The 24798-nt window shown below is 39.0% G+C and overlaps 1 protein-coding gene across 4 annotated transcripts; it reads right to left on the reverse strand.

Moving 5' to 3' along the window:
* Positions 1–1095: 1095 nt before the first annotated feature.
* Positions 1096–23391, reverse strand: fam126a (family with sequence similarity 126 member A). Of its 4 annotated transcripts, XM_042011925.1 has the most exons (12): positions 23227–23391; positions 15689–15770; positions 14990–15091; positions 12698–12877; positions 11805–11885; positions 11602–11717; positions 10691–10786; positions 8469–8585; positions 7335–7422; positions 6007–6169; positions 4682–5025; positions 3214–3350 (listed from the first exon to the last, which is right to left on the reverse strand). In XM_042011925.1, exons 2-11 carry the CDS (start codon positions 15737–15739, stop codon positions 4727–4729), a joined length of 1293 nt encoding a protein of 430 aa, XP_041867859.1. In that variant the 5' UTR covers positions 15740–15770; positions 23227–23391; the 3' UTR covers positions 3214–3350; positions 4682–4726. The 4 variants fall into 4 exon arrangements, with proteins under 4 accessions (XP_041867857.1, XP_041867856.1, XP_041867858.1 ...); XM_042011923.1 differs by lacking the exon at positions 4682–5025 and having other exon boundaries at positions 1096–3350; positions 15689–15766; XM_042011922.1 differs by lacking the exon at positions 4682–5025 and having other exon boundaries at positions 1096–3350.
* Between the last annotated feature and the right edge of the window lie 1407 nt (positions 23392–24798).

Consider the following 24798-nt stretch of genomic DNA (forward strand, 5'->3'; position numbering starts at 1 on the left):
ACATTAAAAACAAATTGGCTAAAATCCTTCCTAAAAAATATATTACCTCTATTTAGAATATATTTCCTCACTATATTATTTCAAAATGTACAGTCCTAAACTTTTTACTCTTTTGTAATTATAATGTTGACAAAATCCCAATAAAACTTTTATTATTACTTTCCTGGTCACTGATATATAAACACAAATTTTCTCTTCACAGATTTTATATCTGAAACAATCAGCACACTCTATACAAACAAATCCCTGTTCTTCTAAAACTAGTTTGATAAGCACATCCTGTTAGGAGGTCAGCTCTTCAACAATGATGGACTTCTATTAAGATACAACGAGATTAACACAAAGTTCAATCTTGCAGTCTCTCCAAAAGAATTTTCTACTGCCTTTGATGCTGTTTCAGTGCAGATCTGTACTCTTTTTCAGAGTTGTGTGAAAGACTTTGAGGTTCCTCTTCTATTGAATGTAACACTCCAGTGGGTAAAATCCATTTTACTATTGACAGTAAGAAAAATAAGAATTTGTACTCTGTTTCAACAAGATACAGTATCTCTCTCTTATAGTCACTCTTATCGAGTCAATTTGTCCCTAATATTAATTGGGGGAAAAATGTCTTTTACCAAAATTTCTGCTAAACAACCAAGTAAAGAAGTGTTTTAAATATTACGCTGATTTTACCTCATTAATCAATACCTAACCCAATTTGTTAAAGACAAGCACACAAACTGTATATTTTGCAGTTCTCATCTTGAAACTGTCACTCACCTGTTGTGAAATTGTGTCTTTTCTAGAAAGTTATGGAAAGAATTTACCATCTTTATCCAAACTAATGTGTATAATTTCTCCTTTAAGTTGGAAACTATTCTTTTTGGACCTTTAAAAATCTCTCATTAGACAATTCATTAGTCAATTATTAAACCTATTTATCCAGTAAAGTCTCTAATGAAATTTTTTAAACTACATACTGTGAGAAGTTGCCTATCTTTTTATATTTTTTTAATCTTTACATTTCTAACATTTTTGTAGTGTAAAAGAAACAGTGTTTAATGTTCAACCCCCTCCACAGCAGAAAGAGAAAAACACTTCTGAGCACACAAATGAAATATAGAAACACTTTATTCCCAGACATTGTAGCAGTGAGTTATTTTCAGACAAAGGAAGGCCAATATAACCAACTTTAGTATAACAGAGTATGATGTACAACAACAGCTTAGCCATTTACTATAAACCCACATACAAAGAAACATGATTGGTTTTGTCCCACCAAGCTACAAACACTCAGCTAAAGTACACAGACAACAGAATAAAAATTTGTTTCAGGGGTGGACCAGCATGAATGCTTGATTAAGGACATCAGATGTTGCAGATGGTTAGAGTTTTATTACTTTCTTGGTATCAGATCATGTCTTGCAGCATGATGATGTAATCAACGGCAAGAAGGGAGGCAGAAAACACATCACAGAAGTACCACAAACATCTGGAATGGTGGGTTGATTAGAAAATGGGAGATGCCTTGTTGCCCCAGACGTGCTCCCACTGCTGCACAACAAATGATTTAGTTACAGTTTGGGTCTAGCTGAGGCGACACTGAAAGCTTTTAAAATTATTTTAATAAACTGGTGCAAGTTTATTAAAGGTATGTGGCTTTAGACAGTTGCTGAGGTGGCAACATATAAAAGCCAAGCAAGAATCTTCATGGAGCAACACAGCACAATTCTCTCAAAAAATACAATGAGTCAAATTTGTTATAACAAAATACCATTTAAAAACAACTCGTTTGCTTTTCCGTGTGCAAAATTCAATACTTAACTAATCATACACAACCACCTTTCTCAAAATATGTAAATCATCCTTGCTATTTTTAGGTAGCTGGAATTTAAATTCTGCCATCAAATATAAGACAAATACGGAAGACGCTCGAGGAGCGTGTTGAAAGTATTGCTTCTCTGTCATGATGAGAATACTGTGCGATTGTAAACATACAGACCAGATTCTTTTTACACTGGTTGATTATTCAGTGATTTCTTTTCTAGGAAGAATAAGAACTTACTTTTAAGAAGTGTGCTTCTAATTGTAGACAGTGGTTTGGGCGATCAACCCAAAAAATGAGAAAATACTGAATTAGATAGTTTCGTATTGCTATGGGAAGGGATTTACTATTATTTAAAAAAGTCATAGAAACACTTGATCCAACGATGCAAATCACCTTGTTCACTGTATCAATCAGCAGCCTTTTGTCTAAAAACCATTTGGTCACACTCACTCACACTCTCTCTCTCTCTCTCTCTCACACACACACACACACACACACACACACACACAGACCCCCAGACATGCTCACACGTACAGTCCACCTGCCCTTAGACACCAGGGCGAAGTAAGGATGGATTTATGGAAAAGCCATGCAGGGCAACAAATGCCAGTTAAATTATCGAGATGTATTTTCCAAAGTTTATTTTTAGTGATCATTTGAAGTGCATCCTTTTGTGGCAGGCTGATCCACAGGGTTACACAGTTCTGTCCTGCCATAGTTTCTAAAATCAGTGATGCTGGAAGTTGTATCTCTGACATCCTGCCTCCAACAGACTGAGAGGATACTCTGCAGGGGGAGAGGAGCAGAGGGAGCTGAGCTGCTTTGGATGCTTGAACAAACCAGGGGAGCAGGCCACTTTTTAGCACAAAGAATCAAAAGACATTAAAAATGGAGTGATGAAAAAACAATGGGAGTGTTTGTTCGCATTGTCCATTGCAGTTGGCATGGCTTGGAGTTCCAGATCACAGGTACAGGGTCACGGGATCACAGGATCAGAGATGAGGGTCCATACAGTGAGTTATAAAGGTTTAAAGGTCAGAGCCGAGATGTACACTAATGCTGGGAGAGCGCTGCGTGTGGTTTGGAGCAGTACTCAGGTATCCCATCCCCTCCTCCTGCAGGCTGCAGGAATAGCGCCCTGCTTCAGAGGCTGTGTGGTTGCTGGCAGGAGGGGCGCTGCCACAGCCCACCTGCTCAAAGGAGCGAGAGAAGACGGCGCTAGCAGTACGCGTCAGGCTGGTGAGCGCGCCCGCTCTGGGCACCGACTGGCTAGAAGTGAGCGTTAGTCGCTTGACGGACAGCTCTGCGCTCTCGCTGGCGGCCCGGCCCGTTGTTAAAGGCCCCGCCTCCTTGTCCTTGCTGCTGCGCCCACCAAGCCGACACTTCTTCATTGCCTTGGCCCCCAGGTTCAAGGTTGTGATGCTGTTGCTAATCGTTATGGAAGGTGGGGTCATTTCAGGACCCGACCCACTAGGCCAAACCCCTTCATCCACTTCTGAGATATCCATCAGCTCATCCGGGGAACCCAAATCCACTGCGTCTGTGAGGCAGACAGATGGAGAAAAAAAAATAAATAAAAACACGTGTGTAATCGACATGAGGAAAATAAAAAAAAAACAAAAAAAAAAAACTGCCTCATCTGTCATCCAGTATATTTAATTCACTAAAGATTTTTTTCTTAAATCAAAACTAATAGTTCAAAAAGAAGAAGAAGAAGCTATTTATGGCTGGATGACAGAGGAGATCTGTTACTAACCAGCAGGTGGCACCTTCACACTATAAGTTTGCCTAACAGGAACATCTCACCAACTGACAAAGCACTGCAAGTTCCAGTCCAGCACATGTTAGAATAACGAGCAGCACTGTGAGAGAACAGCCAGTAATTTACAGGCAGAGGAGTGCATGTTTTGTCCCAAAGGATAGAGGAAACACTGTCTAAGAGCAACAGCCTTGGAAAGCCCAAAAAGGGAAAGAAGAGGAAGGCAAACAAAGCACAGATCTGTGGATTATAATAGCTTGTTTCTCTTCATTATCTCTAATCATAGACACACACAGAAGCATGTGTCCCGCTTTCTCAAAAGGCATGCATCCACACCCATGTGAGAGGCCACCTGCATATTCACAAACACGTTTCATCTGCTGCTATCACGAACAGATTATCAGTACATCTCTGATAAAACAGATAGGAAGGTTATGTTTTAGGCCTTCACAGTCAGATTTCATCTGCTTAAAAAGGTCAGGAGTTAAATTCAAGACCTGTATATCTTTCCTCAGCTCTTAGCTACCAGTCAGACGGGAGTATTCAATTTGCAGGTGCAACCCAAGAGTAATGAGTTGAGGTGTTTCACACATGTGTACTGATCCCTCTGTAACAACACCCAGAAATCTTTAACAATGTCAGGGTGTCACAGATTATGTGAGCTTCTTCATGTGAGGTCATCAGGACTTTGCTGTTTGTAACCAGAAGCCTTAACATTGACCTAAATAGATACAGGTCGAAAAGAGTGTGCGCAATATTCTTTGTTCAGAAATCTGCTTTTTCTCCTCTGACAGGATAAGCTTAATTTTACTTAAAACGTACCAATTTAATTGTATGATTCAGCCACACACTTAATGCATTTTTTATGAAGTTATTGATCCGTTATTCATCAAAATATTTAATATTTAATTTGACCTTAAGGGATTTCAGCAGGTGATTTTAATGAGGAAGCTTTAGTCACAAAGGAGAGAGTAAATTAATGAATGACCATGGACAGACAGATGACAGGAATAAGTGCAATTAGGCGAGAAGGTAGTGGAGCCCAGTGTGAAAGGTAAAAGGGGAAGTCATCATGCAGCTTTTTCAGATCATGTCCCCCCACACACGGTTACCTAGGGTACCCCGGGAGTGGGGCAGGGGGAAGTAGGGGCAGGACTTTAGTACTGGCTCCTCCCTGTGGAGGCCGACCCAGAACCCTCATTCTCCACCATTCGCCTCACAGACTTCTGCCTCCTGACCTCCTGACTCCGAGTGGTGGAGTCATGACTTCGGTGGTCCAGGTTGACCTCGGGGGAGGCACCCAACGTGTCGCCGTCAAGCTGGTTGCGGCCGTCGAGGCGTGGCCGCAGGGAGTCTCCGTTGGCCATTCGCTCGCCGCTTACGCCAGTCACACTGATCTCGGGAATGGCCACGCCCCCCAGCGCAGCTTCATTGTCTACACTCACCTCCTGGGACTCTGGTGAGGAGGACCAAGGGGGGGAATTGTGGACCAATACAGATACATACACGCACACACAAAAATGGACAGACATTTCATGCACACAGACATGGAAGACAAAAAGATGGTCATGTGCACAGGCACACATGACCACAAAAACACAAGACAAAAGAAAATAAATATAATGACATAAAAATATAAACAAAAAATTAGAGTGATCAGAACACAACACAAAATAAATGCAGGGTGGTGATGAATATGAGCACAGTAACTGAGCGGAGTAGCAGTTTATGATAGATCACAACTCGTCCCTACTCATTAATTCATATTTGATTTCTTTTAACTAGAACACTAAGCACAGGAAAGCTGCTCATATGGGGTCTGCTCAACACAGCAGGAAGCATGGGTGTTGGCTCAAAATGAAACCTGCTTATTAAACTTGCTGAAGGCTGCAATTTACCCGACTTATCTGTACTGAGAGAACAGAGAGCTAATCTCCTGTAATTTTCAACCACAACCATTTACTCCAAAATGAACTCAAGATTCAATAACAGCTAAAAGCTGTTAATCTATACAATATGTAAAAATGAGAAAAAAAAGTTTTTGGCATAGAGATGAAACTACGTAAAAAATAAAATCTTAAAATATTCTCCCACAAACCCTAAAACACTGCCTTTGTTCTACATCTAGTGATCTATCAAAATGGGATGATGTGCCTGGCACAAACATGAGGGAAAAAAAACTTTTAGGGATTGAATGATGAACAGTTGATAAAGTTTCTGAGATGAGTAAATGAATAATGAAAAGATGTACTATCTTGCTACCTCTCCTTTTGAGTAAAACAAAAAAGTTTTGTTTTCTTTAAAAAAAAAAATAAAAATCAGGAATAGAAATTGTTTAAGTAAATATATAAAGGTGTGAAAAATCCCATTTCAGTGAGTTCCTGTAATGTTTGTGCCTCCCACTCAGTTTGCCTTTTTCTCAGTGTATGCATCTCACCGTGTCTCTTCCATCGGTGTCCACGTATAGAGAGGGAGGTGACGGCGTTTCGGGATATCCTGGAGGAGGTGGGTGTGATCTCCACCTGGATACTCCGTGCACCCTCCTTGTTATTACTCTTTAGTGCTGCACCATGTAGTGATGACTTGATGGCATTACCCACCTGGAGAGATGAAGTACACATTTACTGCTTGAGAGGATGCCAGAGGTTGATAGGATTGCCAGGTACCCAGGAATTTCACTAGCCCTGTAGAAGGTTTTAAACAAGCCCTGCATCTGTTCCCTGTTGATAATCCTTATATATCACTTGTCTAATCTTTTGCCCAATCAGGGTACAAACATTTACTACCAACTAAAATTTGTTGTGAATACATTGTAGTTTACAACTTTCACAAACATAGATAGAATTTCCACCATAAAGACGAGGTATAGATATTTTACTTTTGATTTATGTTGACAGGGTATTAGCATCAGTCAGTAGATTTAGTACAGCTGCACTAATAGATTCTCCATCCAATCACTTAAGCCTAAATCAGACACAGAGATCACACCAAAAGGATTTAAGTGCAGTTTTCTTTTTGTGCAACTGAATCATTACATCAATAAATCTGTGCAAAGTGGTGTATGATTTTTTTTAAAAGGCCTTTGTGTTTCACATCTCTTTACATAATAAAATTCTGCTCTTACTAAATATTCAGACGAGTGCGTATCATGAGTTGGACGGCATTATGTTTGCAACACAACATATCTTTTGTCTGTAATGTTACAGCACACTGGTCTCATGAAGGACACGTCATCAAGTTATGCTAAGCTATGAGTCAGCTGGTGTATTCCACTTGCACAAGCAGACACAATAAAACACACTGAACAAAACTGAAAATGATTTTTTTTTTTTTTCAATGTCATATGTGCCAATGTGGCAGGTGCCCACTAAGATCTTCCTTTATTCCAAAAACATAAATGTCAACAACATTGTCACTAATATTAATTGAAATGCTGTGTTTTGATTGTGTTGGTGGGGCACACCTTGACTTGTGTAGTAATACTGTGAGCTTACTAGGTTCAATCCTCTACTCCCTGGGCCTCAAGGATTACAGCTAAACCGAGCAGAGGGGAAAGCATGTAAATAATCTAGAGGGATTACGATCTGCTTGCAGTTGCTGACACACAGAGAGCGACACAATACAGCATAGTGTGCTGAGCATGAATCCAAGACCAAAGGTCAGCATGTGCGACTCAATCACATGCCCTCTTTCACACACATACAAACAGTATAGTAGATCTGATAGAGGAAAAAAAAAAAAACAAAATAAAAACATTGCACCCACCAATAGAGCTTCAGGGAACAACTCTAGCTGGGCTCGATACAGAACGTCATCCAGTGCTTTGGATCCCAGTTCAACTTCACCATTACACCTACATAAAGGCAGAAACACACACACACACAGGTACTGAAACAGTATGCAGCGTGGAGCTGTATGTAAAAGGTTGATTTTGAGATTAGATCGAGAGACTGTGGTGCCTCGTTTTGGTTTGGTGTATGTAAAATGCAGACTGCTCTTCAATGCAAGACATGTATTCCTTTACAGACATAAAAAGTTGTTTTTATCAGCTGTTCTCCATCTGGTCTTGCAGAATTTTGAAAGTTTGAGACACCTGACATACTAAATAACTACACTAACTAGATTAAAATTACTACCAGTTATACCTAAACATGCTTTTAACTTAATAAATTAAATAAAAAGAAAGTTTTGCACTTACATAGTCTGCTAGTTTTTTTAGCCAGTCTACCCACTTATTTTTTCAACTTTCCAGTACACAACACAGTCCCTCTGAAATTAACTGTAGCAGTTCAAAATTTTCAACAATCTAGATATTAGGTAAATTCTTGATTGGGAATAAAGCTAAGCATTAGCAAAACAAGGCAGAGATCACGGATGTTCCTGTCATAATTAACTGGTCGATTCTTAAAAAAATGAGTTATAAAAAGAGCTATGTGGAAAGTACCTATCACCCAGCACAAATTAAATATTGTTTTTAGAAACTACTCCAATTGCTTAGGCCATATAATCTAGTACTATGTTGATAATGATGTAAAATCTTTTAAAATATGAGGCAGTAAATGTTATTTGGTACACCATTAAAGCATTAAAACAAAATTATTTTAGTGCAACAACTAGCTAGAGTTTCTTCAGAGTACAAGGATCAATGTCAAGAAAAACCTGGTAATGAAACAGATACACTGATCAGCCACATTTTTAAACTGCGGACAAAACTGAGTAGCAACTCATTTTACACAAAAAGAATCTCTGTAAAACTCTGCAGGTGGATGATCGGTGTACATGCTTAGAAGTTTACCTGAAAAGACTAACTGTAGCAGTGTTTAGTTTTTCAGGTTGTGTGTGTGTGTGTGTGTGTGTGTGTGTGTGTGTGTGTGTGTGTGGTCATTTGGCAACACTCACAGAGCATAGTGGATCCCTGTGATGAGCTGAACCAGAAATTCTGATGTGACCGTCAGCCGTGTACTAATGCCTTTGTAGCGCCGCATCTGTTGCCGTGGGTAACCGCATATACAAACTCTAGGAAGGGGAACAGATTAGAGGGCCGTCAGTGAAACAAGGAAACAGAGAAACCACATCACTGGGCCATTTGGTTTATTATAGCTGATAATTTCCCTGTGTTGCACTAATAAGAAACTAAAACATTGCTGAAAGAACACCCCAATTGTTCCAGTTATTTATTGCAATTCAAGTCATTCAAGTTCGATGAAAAGCCTGAAATGGTACAAACGTAAGTGGTGAACTGCCAGAGGTTTTTAAAAAAAAAAAAAAAAAGATTACTCAAAACTGAAAAATTATGTACATTTCAGAATTATACAAAAAGGCCTCTTTCAGGGAACACAAAATGGGTTAGCAATTTAAAAACTGCCCTGCAGCAATGGAGGGTGATCAAGCCTTGAAAACTGGTGCTACTAATTCCTAGAGGTGTTCCAACTTTGCTGGATTACTTACAACCTCCTCTGTGTTTGAACATACTGTGGTACAGTACCCTCATGAGCATCAGCTGAACAGTATTGTACTGCAGAAAGTACTGTGTTGCTAAAAAAATGACGAGAATTAACAATGGAGGAGAAACAGATCATCATAACACTTTAAAATAAATGTCTTTCCTACAGAGAAATAGCAAAGAAAGTCAAAGTGTCAGTGAGTGCAGTTTCCTTTACCATCAAAAGGTAGTCAGAAACTGGGGCAGACTGACAGGAAGAGGTCTGGCAGACCCAAAGCCACAACTGAATTAGAGGTTTCTGAGCGTTAACAGCTTGCATGATAGACAGCTCACAAGATAACAGCTTAATAGTGGTCGTAGTAAACAAGTCTCAGTTTCAACTGCAAAGAAAAGACTTTGAGCTGCAGGTTTAACAGGACGACTTGCAGCGTGAAAGCCATTGCTAAGAGATCAATATAAGACAAAGAGGCTTGCCTGGGCCAGAAAACACAGCCATTGTACTACTGGAGACTGGAAGACGGTATTATGGACTGATGAATCAACATTTGAAATCTTGAGTTCATCACGCAGGATCTTTGTATGGCATCAAGTAGACAAAAAGATGGTTCCAGTGTGTGGCATCAACTGTCAAACATCGAGGAGGAAGTGTGATGGTCTGGGGCTGTTTTGTTGCATCCAGGGTTGGTGACTTGTACAGAGTGAGAGGCATCCTGAACCAAAATGGCTACCACAGCATTCTGCAGCGTCATGCAGTACCCTCTGGTATGCACCAAGTTGGTCAGGGGTTCATCCTACAGCAAGATAATGACCCAAAACACAAGTCCAAGCTGTTCCAGAACTAACACGGAAAAAAAGAACAAGATGGAGTGGTTTGGGATGAGCTGCATAAAGCTGGTTTGGGATGAACTGGACAGAAGAGGGAAAGCAAAGCAACCTACAAGTTCCAAACATTTGTGGGAACTTCTGCAACAGAAATGGGAAGAACTTCTGAAGAATATTAGATTTCTATTGTAGAAAGAATGTCACAAATCTGTTCAGCTGTTATATCTGCCACAGGTGGCTATTTTGATGAGTCAAAAGTTTAGAAAACATTTTAGTCTATAAACTGATTCCATGATTTTTTTTATAACTATTTTTACTATTTTCACTTCAGATTGCAATGAGACATTAAACTGCATAATTTTCAATAAATAACTGGAAAAATTGGGGTGTTCACACAATCACACAAACAGGTCTACATTTTCCTCATGGCTGATATTTATTAAAGAGCTATCCTACATGTTCAAGAATAAACTAAGATGGGAAAAACTTGCCCATTTGAAACTGGCAGATACTATACACAGCTGTCACATCGCAAACTGCGTGCATTTGTCAAACCAATGCTCAGCTGCACTTGGCAGATAACCAAAATCACAGAGCCAGGATGTGTGTACATCACAGCTCTACGCCAAATAGCAGTATCTTGGCTCTCACTGGCAGTAAAGTGTATAAGAGGATCAGATAAGCAAGTGCTTGCAAACCAATGTGAGAAAGCAGTCTTAATAAATAAATTAATTATGAAAACACAGAAAATGCCTAAATCACATGTGCATTTGATTGTATTAAGTTATCAAGTGAAGTGACCCACAAATGCTACATCGCATTAAGGAATCCTTATGTGAGCGTGCATCTCTTTTACCTGGAGCTTAGTTGGCAGAGGGACTGTAGGGAGGTGGAGGTCATGTAGCTGAGAGCAGCATTGTAGCACAGCAGCAGGAAGGTCAGCACCTCGAATCTCAGTAACACACAGAAAAAAGCACTAAAACAGCAGGTTCTGTTCAAATGCATCACAAAATGCCAAGCCTAACTCAAGAAACACATTGCAGAATTTGCATTTGTTTCAGTAACACTAATACAACCACAAAAAAAAAAAAGAGAAAATGAAACACTAATAAGAAAACAAGGCCAACAGCGACTGATACATTTAAGAGATTAAGAATAAAATATCTGAGTGATCTTAGAAAGAAACCAAACTTACTTTGCCATGTAAATACACTTCAAAACAGATTAAAAGACCTACTCTCCAGCCAATCTGTGAAATCAGTACTAAGAAAAGCTGGGAACATTCTAGTCATCATGACCTCCAGCATTCCTTTAGAGATAGATTAATTCAAGAAAACCTCAAAGCCACATTTCAGCTACAAAAAACAAGAAAGCAGAAGAGAACTGCCAAAGGCTTTCACTGAGGCAAGTGCATCATACATAAAATAATGGGCTGTGGCAGCAGCTAAAGACACCAACAGTCGTGTCTTTATGGATCTATTTTAAGCCGTCTAATATTATAGTTGACAGCCAGTCTCTGGACCAAATGTTGCAACGTTCAAAGCTAAATCATGCTCTGATTTATAAATGATAACAATAATAAAAGGGTTTCTGTCAAGCTGATCATCCTCTTTGGTGTGCTTTCCTATTCAGAGTTAATGGCCGATGTTCACTACCTTATGACAGAGATTGCATCCTGTTACCAGGAAAGCTCTATTTAAAACCATTACAATCCATGTCACTGCCCAGTGCATTAAAAAAATTAAAAAAGGAAAAAAAGCTTCTTACCTGTTCTGTGCTGTAAAGGTTTCTCTCTGGAGGTGTGGCCCGCTGTACACCACCCTGCTCAACCCGTGATTGGCTAGAGCTCCTTCCGTAAGTGCCATGGAGCCAATAGCTGAAGGCTAAAGAGGCAAAATGAAGTTTAAGTGACTCTTTGCCAGCAAACACAAGTTAAGTATTTGTGCAAGTTTGCATGTGGACATGCTCACCTCATGGTACACTGAAGGTTTGGATAAGGAGGGGACAGTGAAAGATAACACTTTACTTTGTCCATCTTTATCAACTATTTCCTGTCAAAGAGAACGAGAGGAAAAGGAAAAAAAATGTTTCTTTTGGTGAGAAAAACAAGCCTTTTTTCTCCCCTCCCTTTCAGTGCCTTAAACCTTTAAAGCGTGTCCTCTGATCTCTTCAAGCACACTCATCCGTTATGTGTGGGTGTTTGTGCAAAGACCTCGGGGGCTCGTTTCCCCACCTAATCAGTTGGTGTGTTTACTTATCTGTGTGGATATTGTGTGAACACACACACACACAAAAACTCTCAGGGTTTTTGTGTCCCCTGTGTGCACGTTAATGCCAAACAGATTATTAGAAGCCAGTCAGTATGATGAGTGACAGCTGACCTTTTCTGGTACTCAGAAAGGAAGCTGGGAGACACTGCACTTTGCTGATAGAGAATTTAGACCCAAAGTGGATGAAAATGGAACTACATACACTTTAATAATTAATAGTGGTGGTATATCTCTGTGAGAAGATTATAGGCACTGCAAAGTGCAAAGTCATTAGGTTTCAGTTCCCCTATTTCTAACCCTTGCTTCCTGTTACTCTGAAAACTTTCTAGCAAGTCAAATGACAAAAAGGAGTTTTCCAAATCCCATGATGCAAATTCCAAAAGTATCTTAGCAGTTACGCCACCCAACTTTGGAACTGTACTTTAATACCCAACTGCAAAGGATCAAGGTTTTTCCTTTTAAGTTTCTTTGCTTTAAACTTATCAAACGGGAAGTGTTTTGCTTTTATAAAAGGAACAGCTCTCCTCTAGAGATAACCTAATGACAATCATTTGTGGGCAAACTCCAATCACTGCCTTCAGCTTTTCTCTTACCAGGTTGTAAATGCCCAGCAGCAGGGCTTCAATGCAGCCGGAGGTGTGGGGGTCTCTGGCAGCACTGACTGACAGGAGGCTCCACAGGAGCTCTGGCAGGAACTGTAGCGTGAAACGCTGCAGCTGCGGCAGACCACTCCGGTAAAATTCAAACAACTGGTGACACACTGGCTCCAGCAACTGTGAAAGAAAGAAATTCAAACATCATTAAGCTGCAAAACCAGCAGTAGCTCAGACATAATGAATTTAGTATATATTGTTCATCAGTGATGTCAAATTAAAATGAAAACATTATTAAGGCAATGCAGGGTGTGGGGGAAGAGATCATCAGCATGCCAGATACACACTTAGAGATGATCAGAAATGTGTGAAATCATACTAGAGATGATTAAAATAGTAATATTAAAAACATAACATGAAAAATAATCATTGAAGTGTGGGGTTTTAAGGTCAGGCATTTTGCATCTTCAGTTAAACATTTTTTTCCATATGCAACATACCAATGAAAAACATTTGTTTTATTTTTTTTTTTTTAATTCCAATTTGATTATGCAAAGCCCTTCAGGAAATAAAAAACACTTAAAGTTGCCAATGAGGCACCACAACCATGCACTGATCAACATCATCCAACCAAACACTAGTCTTGCTGCAATGCTAAAAGTCCAGATGTTCCAAGACAGCAAAAATATATCAACAAATTCCCATAAACTACTACGGTATAATTTAGAATTTAACAGCAGTTGAGTCAAATACATTGTTTACTGTTAAAGTGTAGCTTGAAGTAAACAACTAAAATACAAATGTGTTTAAAATGAGTCAGCATCCTTCCAAGTCTTGATTACTAGCTATAACGTCCAAGGAGTCTGTGTCGAAAGAAGGGACTCCCTCTTTCCTTCTGTGTACAAACTTAATTACTCAATAATATTGTTAATAAAATGTCACCCCTAAGTAAGTGGCCCCTATAGTTTTTCTGCAGGGCCCTCTTTTCATCGACAGCAATAATGTCAAGCTCCCATGATCCCACTACTGTATGCACCCTGATGCTTACAAAGAAATGTTCGAAGAAATGTGCCACAAAATAGTCTTTAGTTTATTAGCAGAAGAAATGATCAGTTCCTCTGCATAGTGTGAGACGCTTTAAACCAGGGAACAATCTACTTCAAGGAAGTTGAGCTTTCGGTGAGATGGATGCTGCTTTATTAAAACCAGTCTGTTATGTATGGCAGTTGGATAGCTTGTTTCTAAAGTAATCAACAGTATCCCAAGTAGAACTGTAGGTTATTTGGCTTCATACTGTCAGATGCTAATATTGTAAGACATATAACACACTGCAGTCTCTCTCCATCCCTCACCATTTACCATTACTTGAACATTACCTGGTCAAGCCGAGGGCAAGACATGCCTCATCAAATTTTGTTGTCTTTTTTTTTTATAACAGCTGAAATCTCTGTTGTTGATTCATTATAGTTTGCCCATTGGTAGTTGTACAAATTTGTCCATGTTTTGCTAGCAATGCAATAACTAATAACTGAAGAAATGATACTTTGATACAAGCAGTCAATGTACAGCTTGTATAATGGTGTAAATTTACTGTCCCCTCAAAATAACAAGGTTTGCTAAAGAGTTTGCTAAGCTGGTTATTTTCCAAAAACAATCTATGGATATGACGCTGAGCACATGCACTCAGTTTCTTTGGTCAACCATGGTGAGGCCTGTTCCGAGTGGAGCCTATCCTGATAAACTGCTGATTGGTCTTGGCCACTGTGCTGCAGCTCACTTTTGGGGTGTTGGCAATCTTCTTATAGCCCAGTCCATCTTTATGTAAGGCAACAATTCTTTTGATCAGATCTTCAGAGTTCTTTACCATGAGTTGCCATGTTGAACTTCCAGTGATTCGTATGTGAGAGTCTAACAGCGATAACACCAAATTTAACACACCTGCTCCCATTCACACCTGAGAACTTGTAACACTAATGAGTCACATGACCCTGGGGAGGGAGAGTGGCTAATTGGGCCCAATATGGAAATTTACACTTAGGGGTGCACTCACTTTTGTGAGATACTGTAAATGAAAATATAATTTCAGTGAATTGAAACTTGAAATTATTTTGATGGTCTGAAAAATGTAAAACATTACCACTCAAATGGGACTCAAATTACACATTTGCCCCAAATGGTTCAAGAAAAGCTCTTAATTTAATTTGTTAATAAATTATATAAGCATTTTGTTAAAGCTAAATTACTAGAGTGACAAGGGGTGAAATGAATAAAGAGATTTATATGTGTACATACATCGCTGTAGTTCTCTCGGATGACCTTGTAGAGCGCGGGGACCAGGGCACCTTTGTCTTTTAATGACTTAGCATAGGTGGAGACAGCACTGTCAGGCAGGGTCTGAAACACACAAACATCTGAGAATTACTACATCCCCCCCAAAAAAACAACTCATGATGAATAAAGACATCTGCCAATTTAATCAATATTAATTTTGAGAAAATATTCTGTTAGGTTAATTGGTTACTCTAAATTCTCTCTAGGGGTGAATATGACCATGAGTTGTTTGTCTTTCTGTGTTGGGCCTGCAACGGACTGGTGACCTGTCCAGGGTGGACCCTGCCTCTCTCAGCGGTATAAGCGGAATAGAAAATGGATGATTTAAAAAAAAAAAAAAAAAGTCAGGAACATGCTCAAATGGGCAACAGACTGGTTGTCATACATTTACACAGAAAAATCTCATCTGCTCCTTTATTAGTATTCCTCTCCAAGCCACGGCTTTGGTACCAGTCATGTACGGGTGGGTGCTCATGTTTGAGTGGGAGCATGCGATTTTCTGGGAACAAAGCACTTCAGAGAGCGTGTTTGTTTATGTGAGTGAAATAAATTCTGTCAATAAGAAGGAGCAGTGGAAAATGCACTGCATACAGATCATGATTGAGTGTTTTTTCAAACTGCATACACAGGCACACGGATGCACACTAAATAAAGCAGTACCTTAAATTCTGACAGCCATTCTTCCACCACTCCTTGGTCCATAGCCAACATGTTCCCTCATCTGCAGTGGAGTCACATCTACCTATGAGAGAAAGAAATGCAGCATAAATACATACTTTAGTCATTGGTGCACAAATACACAATCAATCAGAGCTTGAAGGAAGCTTTATGGGGCCTTCTATTATTAGAGATTCTTCTGATAAGATAAAAAAAAATAAAAATTTTATTTAAAAGCAGCAAACAGCCTCATGGTCATGGTGTACACACTGTAAATGTACACGCTCCGGGCTTCAATACTTCAAAAGTCTATCACTCCCCCTCGTTTTTCTCCCATTTGCCTCTCATCCCTCTTCAGACACACACCTCTGCAGCAAGCACTTTCTCAACATCACCCACACAAAGCACCTTGGCTGGGTTCACTGTTGAAGCCCTGATGAGAAATATACATGACAGTACCATTTGTATGCCTATAAAATGAGACCGATGCAAATCCTCACATTTTCAGTTTACATTTTCATCATGAATTAAACTCTGCTCCATCTATGTTTGATATTCTCTTTATTTTTGCTATTTATCAAAACACTTTAACAGTATATTAACTTCTTCATTTCCTCTGTTAAACATTACTACCTTCTCTTTCCTTGTTTATTCTCAAGACTGTCCATGGTAGCTTCTAATTTTTACTAGATTGTAATAAAGCATCACATTGTTTCTGCCTGAGAAAGACAAAGAGCAAAAAAATAGAAACATTTTTGACGATATTGGGGTAGGAAGACAAATAACAGTATTTGCTCTATGTCTTCCCACGTTTGCTGCTTTAAGAAAAAAAGACAATTCTACAGACCTTGTGTTAAATCTGGACTTCACTGATGGATTAGTTAATCCTATAGGTAAAATAATTTGTCACCAAAAGAACTAGCAAAACATTCACTATTTTTTAGGTTACATTACCGTTCACGTTGTTTACAGTGCAAGACAAGAGACTACAGCCATACTAGAAGCACTATGAGACACAGTAGTGCTTTAAGCCAAAAGTCAACACATCTTATTTTTTCATTTTAATGTGTGAAATTCTGCTTGCATTTGCTAATTAGCAGTACACACAACATACAGTTGAGAGTGATAGCAATGTAATTTTTTTCTGAAAATACTTATTCATAAACCAAGTACTAATTTAAAATTTTGACCTGATGGTAGAAAAATAACAAGTCAGAAAATCAACAAAGTTACTGAAAACCATCCTGAACCGAGCCCATATGTACTACATATCACGAAAATCTGCCCATATGAAAATATTCAACATCATGGATAAGCTAGGGGACAGGGTTTCGAGCATAGCAAAGTTGTTGGAATTCATCCACCAGGACCACAAACGTCATAACAATTCTTACAGAGGGCGATGCATTTCAGATCAGATCAAAAATAGTATGTTGACCAACAGAGCCAATATCATCCTTAGAGCCACTCAAATAACTAGTATTGTCAAATACATTTCTCAGATGCAACAATATCCAGCTTTTTTTTTATCATATCACAAAGTGGATATCCTTCCCTCTTATATTAAAAATTCTGTATTTGTATGTGAATTTTGTATCACATAGACACAAACAAATCATAAAACATGTCTGAGCCATCTGTAAGGTTCTGTCATAACATAACGCAGTACCCACTGAAGATAGAACTGTCCTTCATTAGATAGAAGCAAAGTAAGGCCCCATCACCACCTTTACAATGTCAACATTGATAATGGCTGACCCAAGACCTGTATTTTCTGCTGAGCAGAAGGACACCATCTCTCTGTCTCTGATGGATTATCTGTTTTGGAAAGTGCACTGGGCCTGTGTCGTGTCTGCACCTCATAACTGCAAATGCTAAATTAGCAGCTGAATGCTGAAACAAATCCATGTTTGGTATGTCTGGTGATGCAGGCGGAGAAACAGAAAGTGGGACAAAATTTTCCTTCTATGTCAACGCTTGTCATGCAGAAATGTACTCAGTTTTGGACTAAAGATGGCATAATTCCATCTTTTAAGACTTTCACTGAATTCATTGACGATAAGCTTGTGTGCACAAGCAGTGACTCTTCTTCTTAAAGATTATTAACCATTCAACTCACGAACCAGGCTGACTGCAAAAGAAAAGCATTTTATTAGTGAGGAAGGGGCTCCAGACCAGTGTATGAGAATACAGATTTGTACATGACAGTGCAGAAATAATCATAAGCACAAGCATGGATACATCATATACATGCTTGTTCATTAAAATAAATTGCTTATGGTTGATTTTTCCCCCACCCATACACACACACCCGTCCCTCTGCTTATCCTCCAGCACTTCATTTCTCTTTTTACCTTCATTTCTCTTTTTACCACTCTTCTGCCTCTGGATTCATCTTTTAATGGAGCCACATGCTTCATTTTGTTTCACTCTGCTGCATGGTCCCTTCAAGAGCAGTCAGGTGTCTATTTATGGACTGTACCAATGACAGGAATGACAAAGGGGGAGGGGAGCCAGTGACTCATGAAATAGGGGAGGATTATAAAGCAGAATAGCCTCCATTTAGAGAAATTAGTTCTTTGTGACAGCTTCTTGTTCTGTTCTTTTACACTGATGAAGAAGACAGTAAGAACATTGCTTTCCAAAGGCACCATGCCTTATAATAAAGTTGGCTGACAAACTAAATGGTGTGATTAGCCAAGTCAAGCCAACTTTATTTATAACGTACTTTAAGACAGCGGCCACTGAACAAAGCGCTGAACATGAACATATGTTCAGCACCACATGATTAGAGTGTGGATGAGTCAGTCTTGTAAGAGGAAGGATCTTCCTCCTACAGAGTGACTCCTAACCTGTCAACTTTGTCCATGGTGGTGTCTGGGGCATGTAATCTGAATCACCTGTAGCCAGTCAATCAGATGCAAGCAACACTTAAAATCAGCGTTGCTTGTCATGCCGCCTACCTATGTGATATTTTTGTTTCCAGCCAAAGCAGCAGGAAGAAACTGATGTGAGCAACAGATTGTTTGGTAATAAAATTGTAAGAAAACTAGCCTTTTTCAATTTTGAAATATCAAAACAGGATATGCAAAAGTGTATTAATGATGGATGCATTTGGGGGAAGGTCCTGCTGTTATTCATCATGGTACACTGTCAAAGTCTGTAGAGGAACTAGAAGGGATTTATTCAATGTTAATATCAATCATTTCACCTGTGCTTTTCGTGGTTAGATTTCCAAATCAATATCAGTATTGTACATGACATACAAAACTCATGCTCTACCAATAATGCAATTTCTTAGACAACAACTTTGGAGAAAATGGACAGTAAAAATCCATCACTGGGGCTACTTAGATAGATTTATGGATATTTAAAATTAGTTACACTACATGCAAAAACAACACAAACAGCCCATAATACTTGAACGTCTGAGCTCTATACTCCTGCACTGCAAATATCTGCTGGAGGAAAATAGAAAACTAATGACTCTGGAAGTACACTAAATTGTGTAATTATATTATTAGGCACATGTTTGTCTTCCATCTTGGTCAGCCCCATTAGATATCCATTATGGACCTTTATGACAGAAATCAATAGAGAGGAAGTAAAATTGTGCAATTATGCAGCAGCCGTTGAGCTTTTTCAGTTCTGCTGAACCACACTGAATAACAAGTGCACATGAATAAACTGGTTTTAGAAACAAGTACCTGAGCAGGCTTGACAAGCTGAAGCAACAACGCAAGTGATCCCTGACAGATGTAAGTTGTGCAGATGAACTGTGCAGAATGATGTCTAGAGGACATAGAAACTATAAAAAAATTACTAAACAGAAGGTAAAAAATGTATGTAAAGAAATAGGAGATGGTAGAAATTTACACCAACTACCCTCTTTAATAGGTAGTAAACAATCATTCATTTCATTTCATTTTTTGTACCACTTTGTCCAATTAGGAGTTGCATGGAAGCTGGAGCCTATCCCAGCACTTAACAGGCAAGAGGCAGGGTACACCCTGGACAGGTCGCTAGTCCATAGAAAACTAATGACGCCAGTCTATTGCAGGGCCAACAACGAGAGACAAACAACTATTCAAGCTCACTCCTAGGAAGAATTCAGAGTGATCACTTAACCTAACATGCATGTCTTTGAACAGTGGAAGGAAGCCAGAGTTCCTGGAGAAAACCTACACATACATGGGGAGAACATGCAAACTCCACACATAAAAATCACTGTTCAAACCTCCCACAGCCAAGGCTCGAACTAGCGACCATCTTGCAAGGCCACGGTGCTAACCACCACACCACCATGCAGCCCCTAGGTAGTAAAAAATACCTGTAAAATCCAAAGTAATCAAAAGTAAAAGCTCTGCTCACAGTTGTATTTTTGTGAAGCTTACTTCTTCAATTGCTTTTGTTAATGGGGTAGACTAAATATTAGGGATAATTAACTAAACAAACCAGCATCAACTAAAAGTTAAATAATAAAGATACTGTAGAATAAATCCTATTTTAAACAATATCAACTAAACCAAAAAAAAAAGTCAAGACATAAGTAGATGTCATGGCTAAGTTATTACACTTCATTTAGCAGGTGTTTGGCCAGAAAGAAGACCGGTGAGTGTTTAACAACCCATGGGGTGGGTAATTCAATAGAAGTGAGGATGTACGGTGAATAAAAGACGAGAGTTCATTAGGTTTCGATCTGTGCTGGCCAGTTGGCAACCTCCCAGCCTCCAAGAAACACACAAGGTAAGCAATGATACATGCCCACCTCCCTGAGACCAAGACAAACTCCCAGAATAACTGACATGTTAAGCAGCCTAAATGTGACTCACTGAAGTTTTTACTGGCGCAAAGCTCTGCTGAAACCAGCTTTTTGCCAAAGAGTGACAGAGAACACGTCATGTATTGCACAAATGAATGTTGCAAGTGTGTTTCTTCAATGCCTAGTTGCCAAACCTGTTCCTGTGAACTAGCTAAAGTTGACAGCTCATTCCCTCTGAACTTACACCTTCGACACCATCTTATAAACTCAAACACAGCAACACACACTGGGCAGCCCATCTAAATGAGCTTATTTTTGACTCCTCCTTCTTCCAACACAAATAAGTCTTTGAGTTTACATTCCTACTGTAATCCTTGTTGTGTGCTCGCACGTCCTGACAGAAACACACCAAAAGTAGACATAGAATACCCCACCAGATCCTTCGAATGGATGATTAGAAAAAGTCCTCCGGTGCTCAGTAATGAAGTACCAACGTCCCTGTATCTGAACACTGGCAGAAAACCAAAGCAAGTACAAGTGAGAATGAATTAGGGGGACATCCACACTGATTCATATCCCCTCCCTGCTGATTACCTCACTTCCCATTACACACACATTTAGGAACCTTCTTTTGATGGGGAAATGAATAAACCAATAGGAATGAAGATTTAATCAGGGGGAAGAAAGAAAAACAGAGTAAAGGGTGAAGTGGGTGGTTTTATTCGCAGCCAAGCTGCCCCAGCTGCTTTTTCCTGTGGTACAGGATGAAGCTGCACCAAGCTACTAGTAAGCGTGACATAATCACAGTGACACCAACAAGTCTATCTCTTGGCAATTAATGTTACAATGAAATGAGGGTAAGAAAATAGATTTAACTACTAACAGATTTTCAACAAATTTTAAAATAATTTCTGTACCAGCTGCTACAGCCATTTGCCTCCACCTTTAAAGTCAAAACAGTGTCAGCAGGTGTCAGCCCATGACTGCAAGACTGTTTTACCTAAATGGATAAAAAGGCTGGTGAGCAGAAATTGTTGGGTGTCTAAATAAAGTTGTAGGCAAAGTCCTGGAATTGTAGTGAAAAAGGAAAGAACCGTTAACATGCCCTGACCTCATCTGCTCACCATTCACACCTTGCTAAGAGCTGTTTACACCACCTGACAAAAACTTAAGCATTTTGTTTTGACCTCTCTCAACAGCTATTTCACTTCTTTTGCATGTTGTCTACTGCCATCTTCTTTATTTGGACTATCTTAGCCTGTGGTTAACCCTGTTGCATCATCCCCTTCCTCCTTGCTCTCCCCAAAGGTATTTTACAATAGCAGGTTGTTTATGTCTGGGAGGGATAGGGGGAGGGGGTGTGTTATGCTTCAGTTTTCTTTCTCTTCCATGCACACATATATACGTAAGAATGAAAGCAGCCTGTAGCTAAGTTAACATAACAGACTCTGACTTGTGTGTGTGTGGTTTAGGTGCTGAGGGAGACAAACAGAGCGATCTGACAGGGAAGAATCCTCTTATAACAGCCCATGCTCCCTTCTCGGTTGCCTGTAAGCCAATGATGCATCTTTGTCCCTTCAATTCCCTATCTTCCTGCAGCAACTGTGCCTGAGGAGACCATGAGTAACAATTATAACACTCACTTCTCCACTTTTCCCCCTTTTTCATTTGTCTAAGTTTACTTGTCATAAATAGACATGCTCAGTTTGCCAGGATATTTCATAAAGCCCTGTGGCATGGGTGTCTATCTGTGAGGCCAGATGACGGAACAGCCTGCACGATCTTCCTGCTCTGTGACCTTCTGTGCTTCATTGTCAAAAAGCATTAAAAGGCCTAAGACACTGGCAGCCATGGATGCCCACGTTAACAAGCCTATGCTTACTTTCATTGCATCCACGCCCCAATGACACCACTTAAACAGTGCACAAACACTCACTCAACAAACCAGTCTACAGCTAAAGGCAACGCCTCTGCCTAATGTCAAAGACAAAGACAAACATGAATGGGAAGGGAATGACAAACTGTGAAATAAGCTTAAAATAGTCTCATTTAGACACATCTAGAAGCTTTTATGTTAAGACACTAAGGACAATAACAACCCGTTTTCCACCTCTGACGCTTAAGCTATAGAGCTTAAGGATAACTTCACAATAGTCCCCTAATACACGAAACCCTTGAAAGGGCCGAGGGATATAAATTAGAGCCATTTATTAGAACAGTTAGAAAAATCCAAACAACGCATTATCTTACATAGTAGTCTGTAGTTGTCTTGCTTTACCTGACAGAGGAATCACCTGAAGAATCTAAACAAGAACACACCCACATAGCTGTTCCCGTTCAGTTAGGTACAAAGTCTGTCTTTTTAGACAGATATAACTTTTTTTATTACAGCTGGATTCAAGAAATAATAATGTAAAAATAAATAAATAACAGAACGTTACTCAAACATGTTGAAAAGTCTTTTATAGCTTCTGTCCCCATTACAAATACCCCAATACATGAAGACCACCGCCAAACTGAGTTTGTCACTGATAACACACAGTCTGTTTCATGTTAAAAAAGAATGAAGCTAAGTGGAAAACATGAGCATTCTTGATAATTCAATTCAGTGCCAACATCAGCTAAAGAGTGTAAATCAACCCTCCGCTGTCACGCGCTCTCTGTCACGGCTTGCAGAATGACTTTAGAGCTGTCACCGCGACTGCATTGAGATTAGCTAGTTAGCTAGCTCGGCTAATGCGAGATTCCAAGTGAACTAAGAAAGAAATTGTTTACTTACCGGCATGCTATCTGTCAATATCCTGGTATCACCGTCCTCTATCGTTCCAACGAGACGAGTAAACGACTATTACCTGGCTACTCCATAAACCTCCCCAATAATTCAACACAATCAGCTCCTTCCATCATCATTACTTTCTCCACTCAGACTACCACCAAACAGCAGCAATCGGTCTCCACTGAATGACAGGATTGAAGGCCAATGACACAGTAGCAGATCAATAGTAGCCACGCCCCTTACATTACCGTCCAATCAAGCTAGACTTTTTGACAGCACTACAACAATTTCCACAAGCACTGTAGGTTGTCGCTGTCAGCCGCTGCTCTTTGACAAGTGATCTCATGTATTCTAAATGAATACTGTAAGAATGTGGAAACAATTATATATATATATATATATATATATATATATATATATATATATAGAGAGAGAGAGAGAGAGAGAGAGAATTATTTTCAATCATGAGTATATATGATTCTGGACTAAATGTGAAAAATAACCATGTACAAATTTAAATAATTTTGGTTCACCACCATCACACAAATCAATACAAGCTCTTTGAATTAAATATTCAGAAACTGTTATCACAATTTCAGATTGTATTAATGTCAAATTTAACTTTTAATGTAGAGCTGCTGTTGCATTCTACTAAAATAATTCAAGTCAAATTAATCTGTACAACTCAAGTTGTAAGCACTCCTCTAAAAACGTTTTTCTTTGTTGAATAATACACGAACACTTGACAACGACCTTTAGAACAGTGGATTTTCATAAATAAATTGAATACATGACACACAACCCTGTGTTTATAAAAGCTGCAGTTTTTAATGAATAAATACAACAGGGCTGCTGTGGATGAGCTGAAAATCTCCTCTTTTTGACTTTTCACTTATCACACATACACAACCACACCAAATCCCCAATCTAGTTTTAAACCCCTTGCTGTAGTCAACTGTATCCAGCTCCATCCAATAAATTTAAATTAATGTGTGATGCATTTTACTCCATCAACCACTTCTGCATTTTGCTTACCAAGTCAAAAAACAATGGACTCTTCTAGCGAGGTTTTCAAAATATAAATACATTTTATAGCAAATTACATTTATATATATATATATATATATATATATATATATATATAAAAATTTGAAATAAAATGTATGTGTGTGTGTTGATCCAGTGCAACTTCTGATATACTTTTTAAAGAGAGGGCAGCTCTAAAAAATATGACAGGAGGAATAACTTTTCAAAAGGTAAAGTTATTCTGCAGTGCCACCTTCCGTTAGCTGTTGGAATTTCTTTTTTCTTTTTTTCTTTTAATATATAATCCGGGTGGCCCTTGAATATATCACAAAAATATCATCACAGAATCAGACACAAAGCAACCATATGTTGATTACCTAAATGATCACATAAGGAAGTAATGGTTACAAAAGAATTGGAAAAGAAGCAAGACAAAAAAATGTCCAACTAGAACAGAAGTGCAAAAAAAAAAAAAAAAAATTTTAAAAAGGAGAACATACAAAACTCCTTAAGAGATGTTAATGAAGCAAAAATACTATAATAGGATCA

The sequence above is a fragment of the Melanotaenia boesemani genome, chromosome 17 (genome assembly GCF_017639745.1).
Source record: "Melanotaenia boesemani isolate fMelBoe1 chromosome 17, fMelBoe1.pri, whole genome shotgun sequence".
NCBI classification, from domain to species: domain Eukaryota; kingdom Metazoa; phylum Chordata; class Actinopteri; order Atheriniformes; family Melanotaeniidae; genus Melanotaenia; species Melanotaenia boesemani.

Coding starts and splice junctions, on each gene's coding strand:
- fam126a (XM_042011923.1), bottom strand. CDS start 15,739: ATGTTGGCTATGGACCAAGGAGTGGTGGAAGAATGGCTGTCAGAATTT. Junction 15,092..15,688: donor AATGGCTGTCAGAATTTAAG/GTACTGCTTTAT, acceptor TGTGTGTTTCAG/ACCCTGCCTGACAGTGCTGT. Junction 8,586..10,690: donor CTCTGCCAACTAAGCTCCAG/GTAAAAGAGATG, acceptor TCCCCTTCCTAG/AGTTTGTATATGCGGTTACC.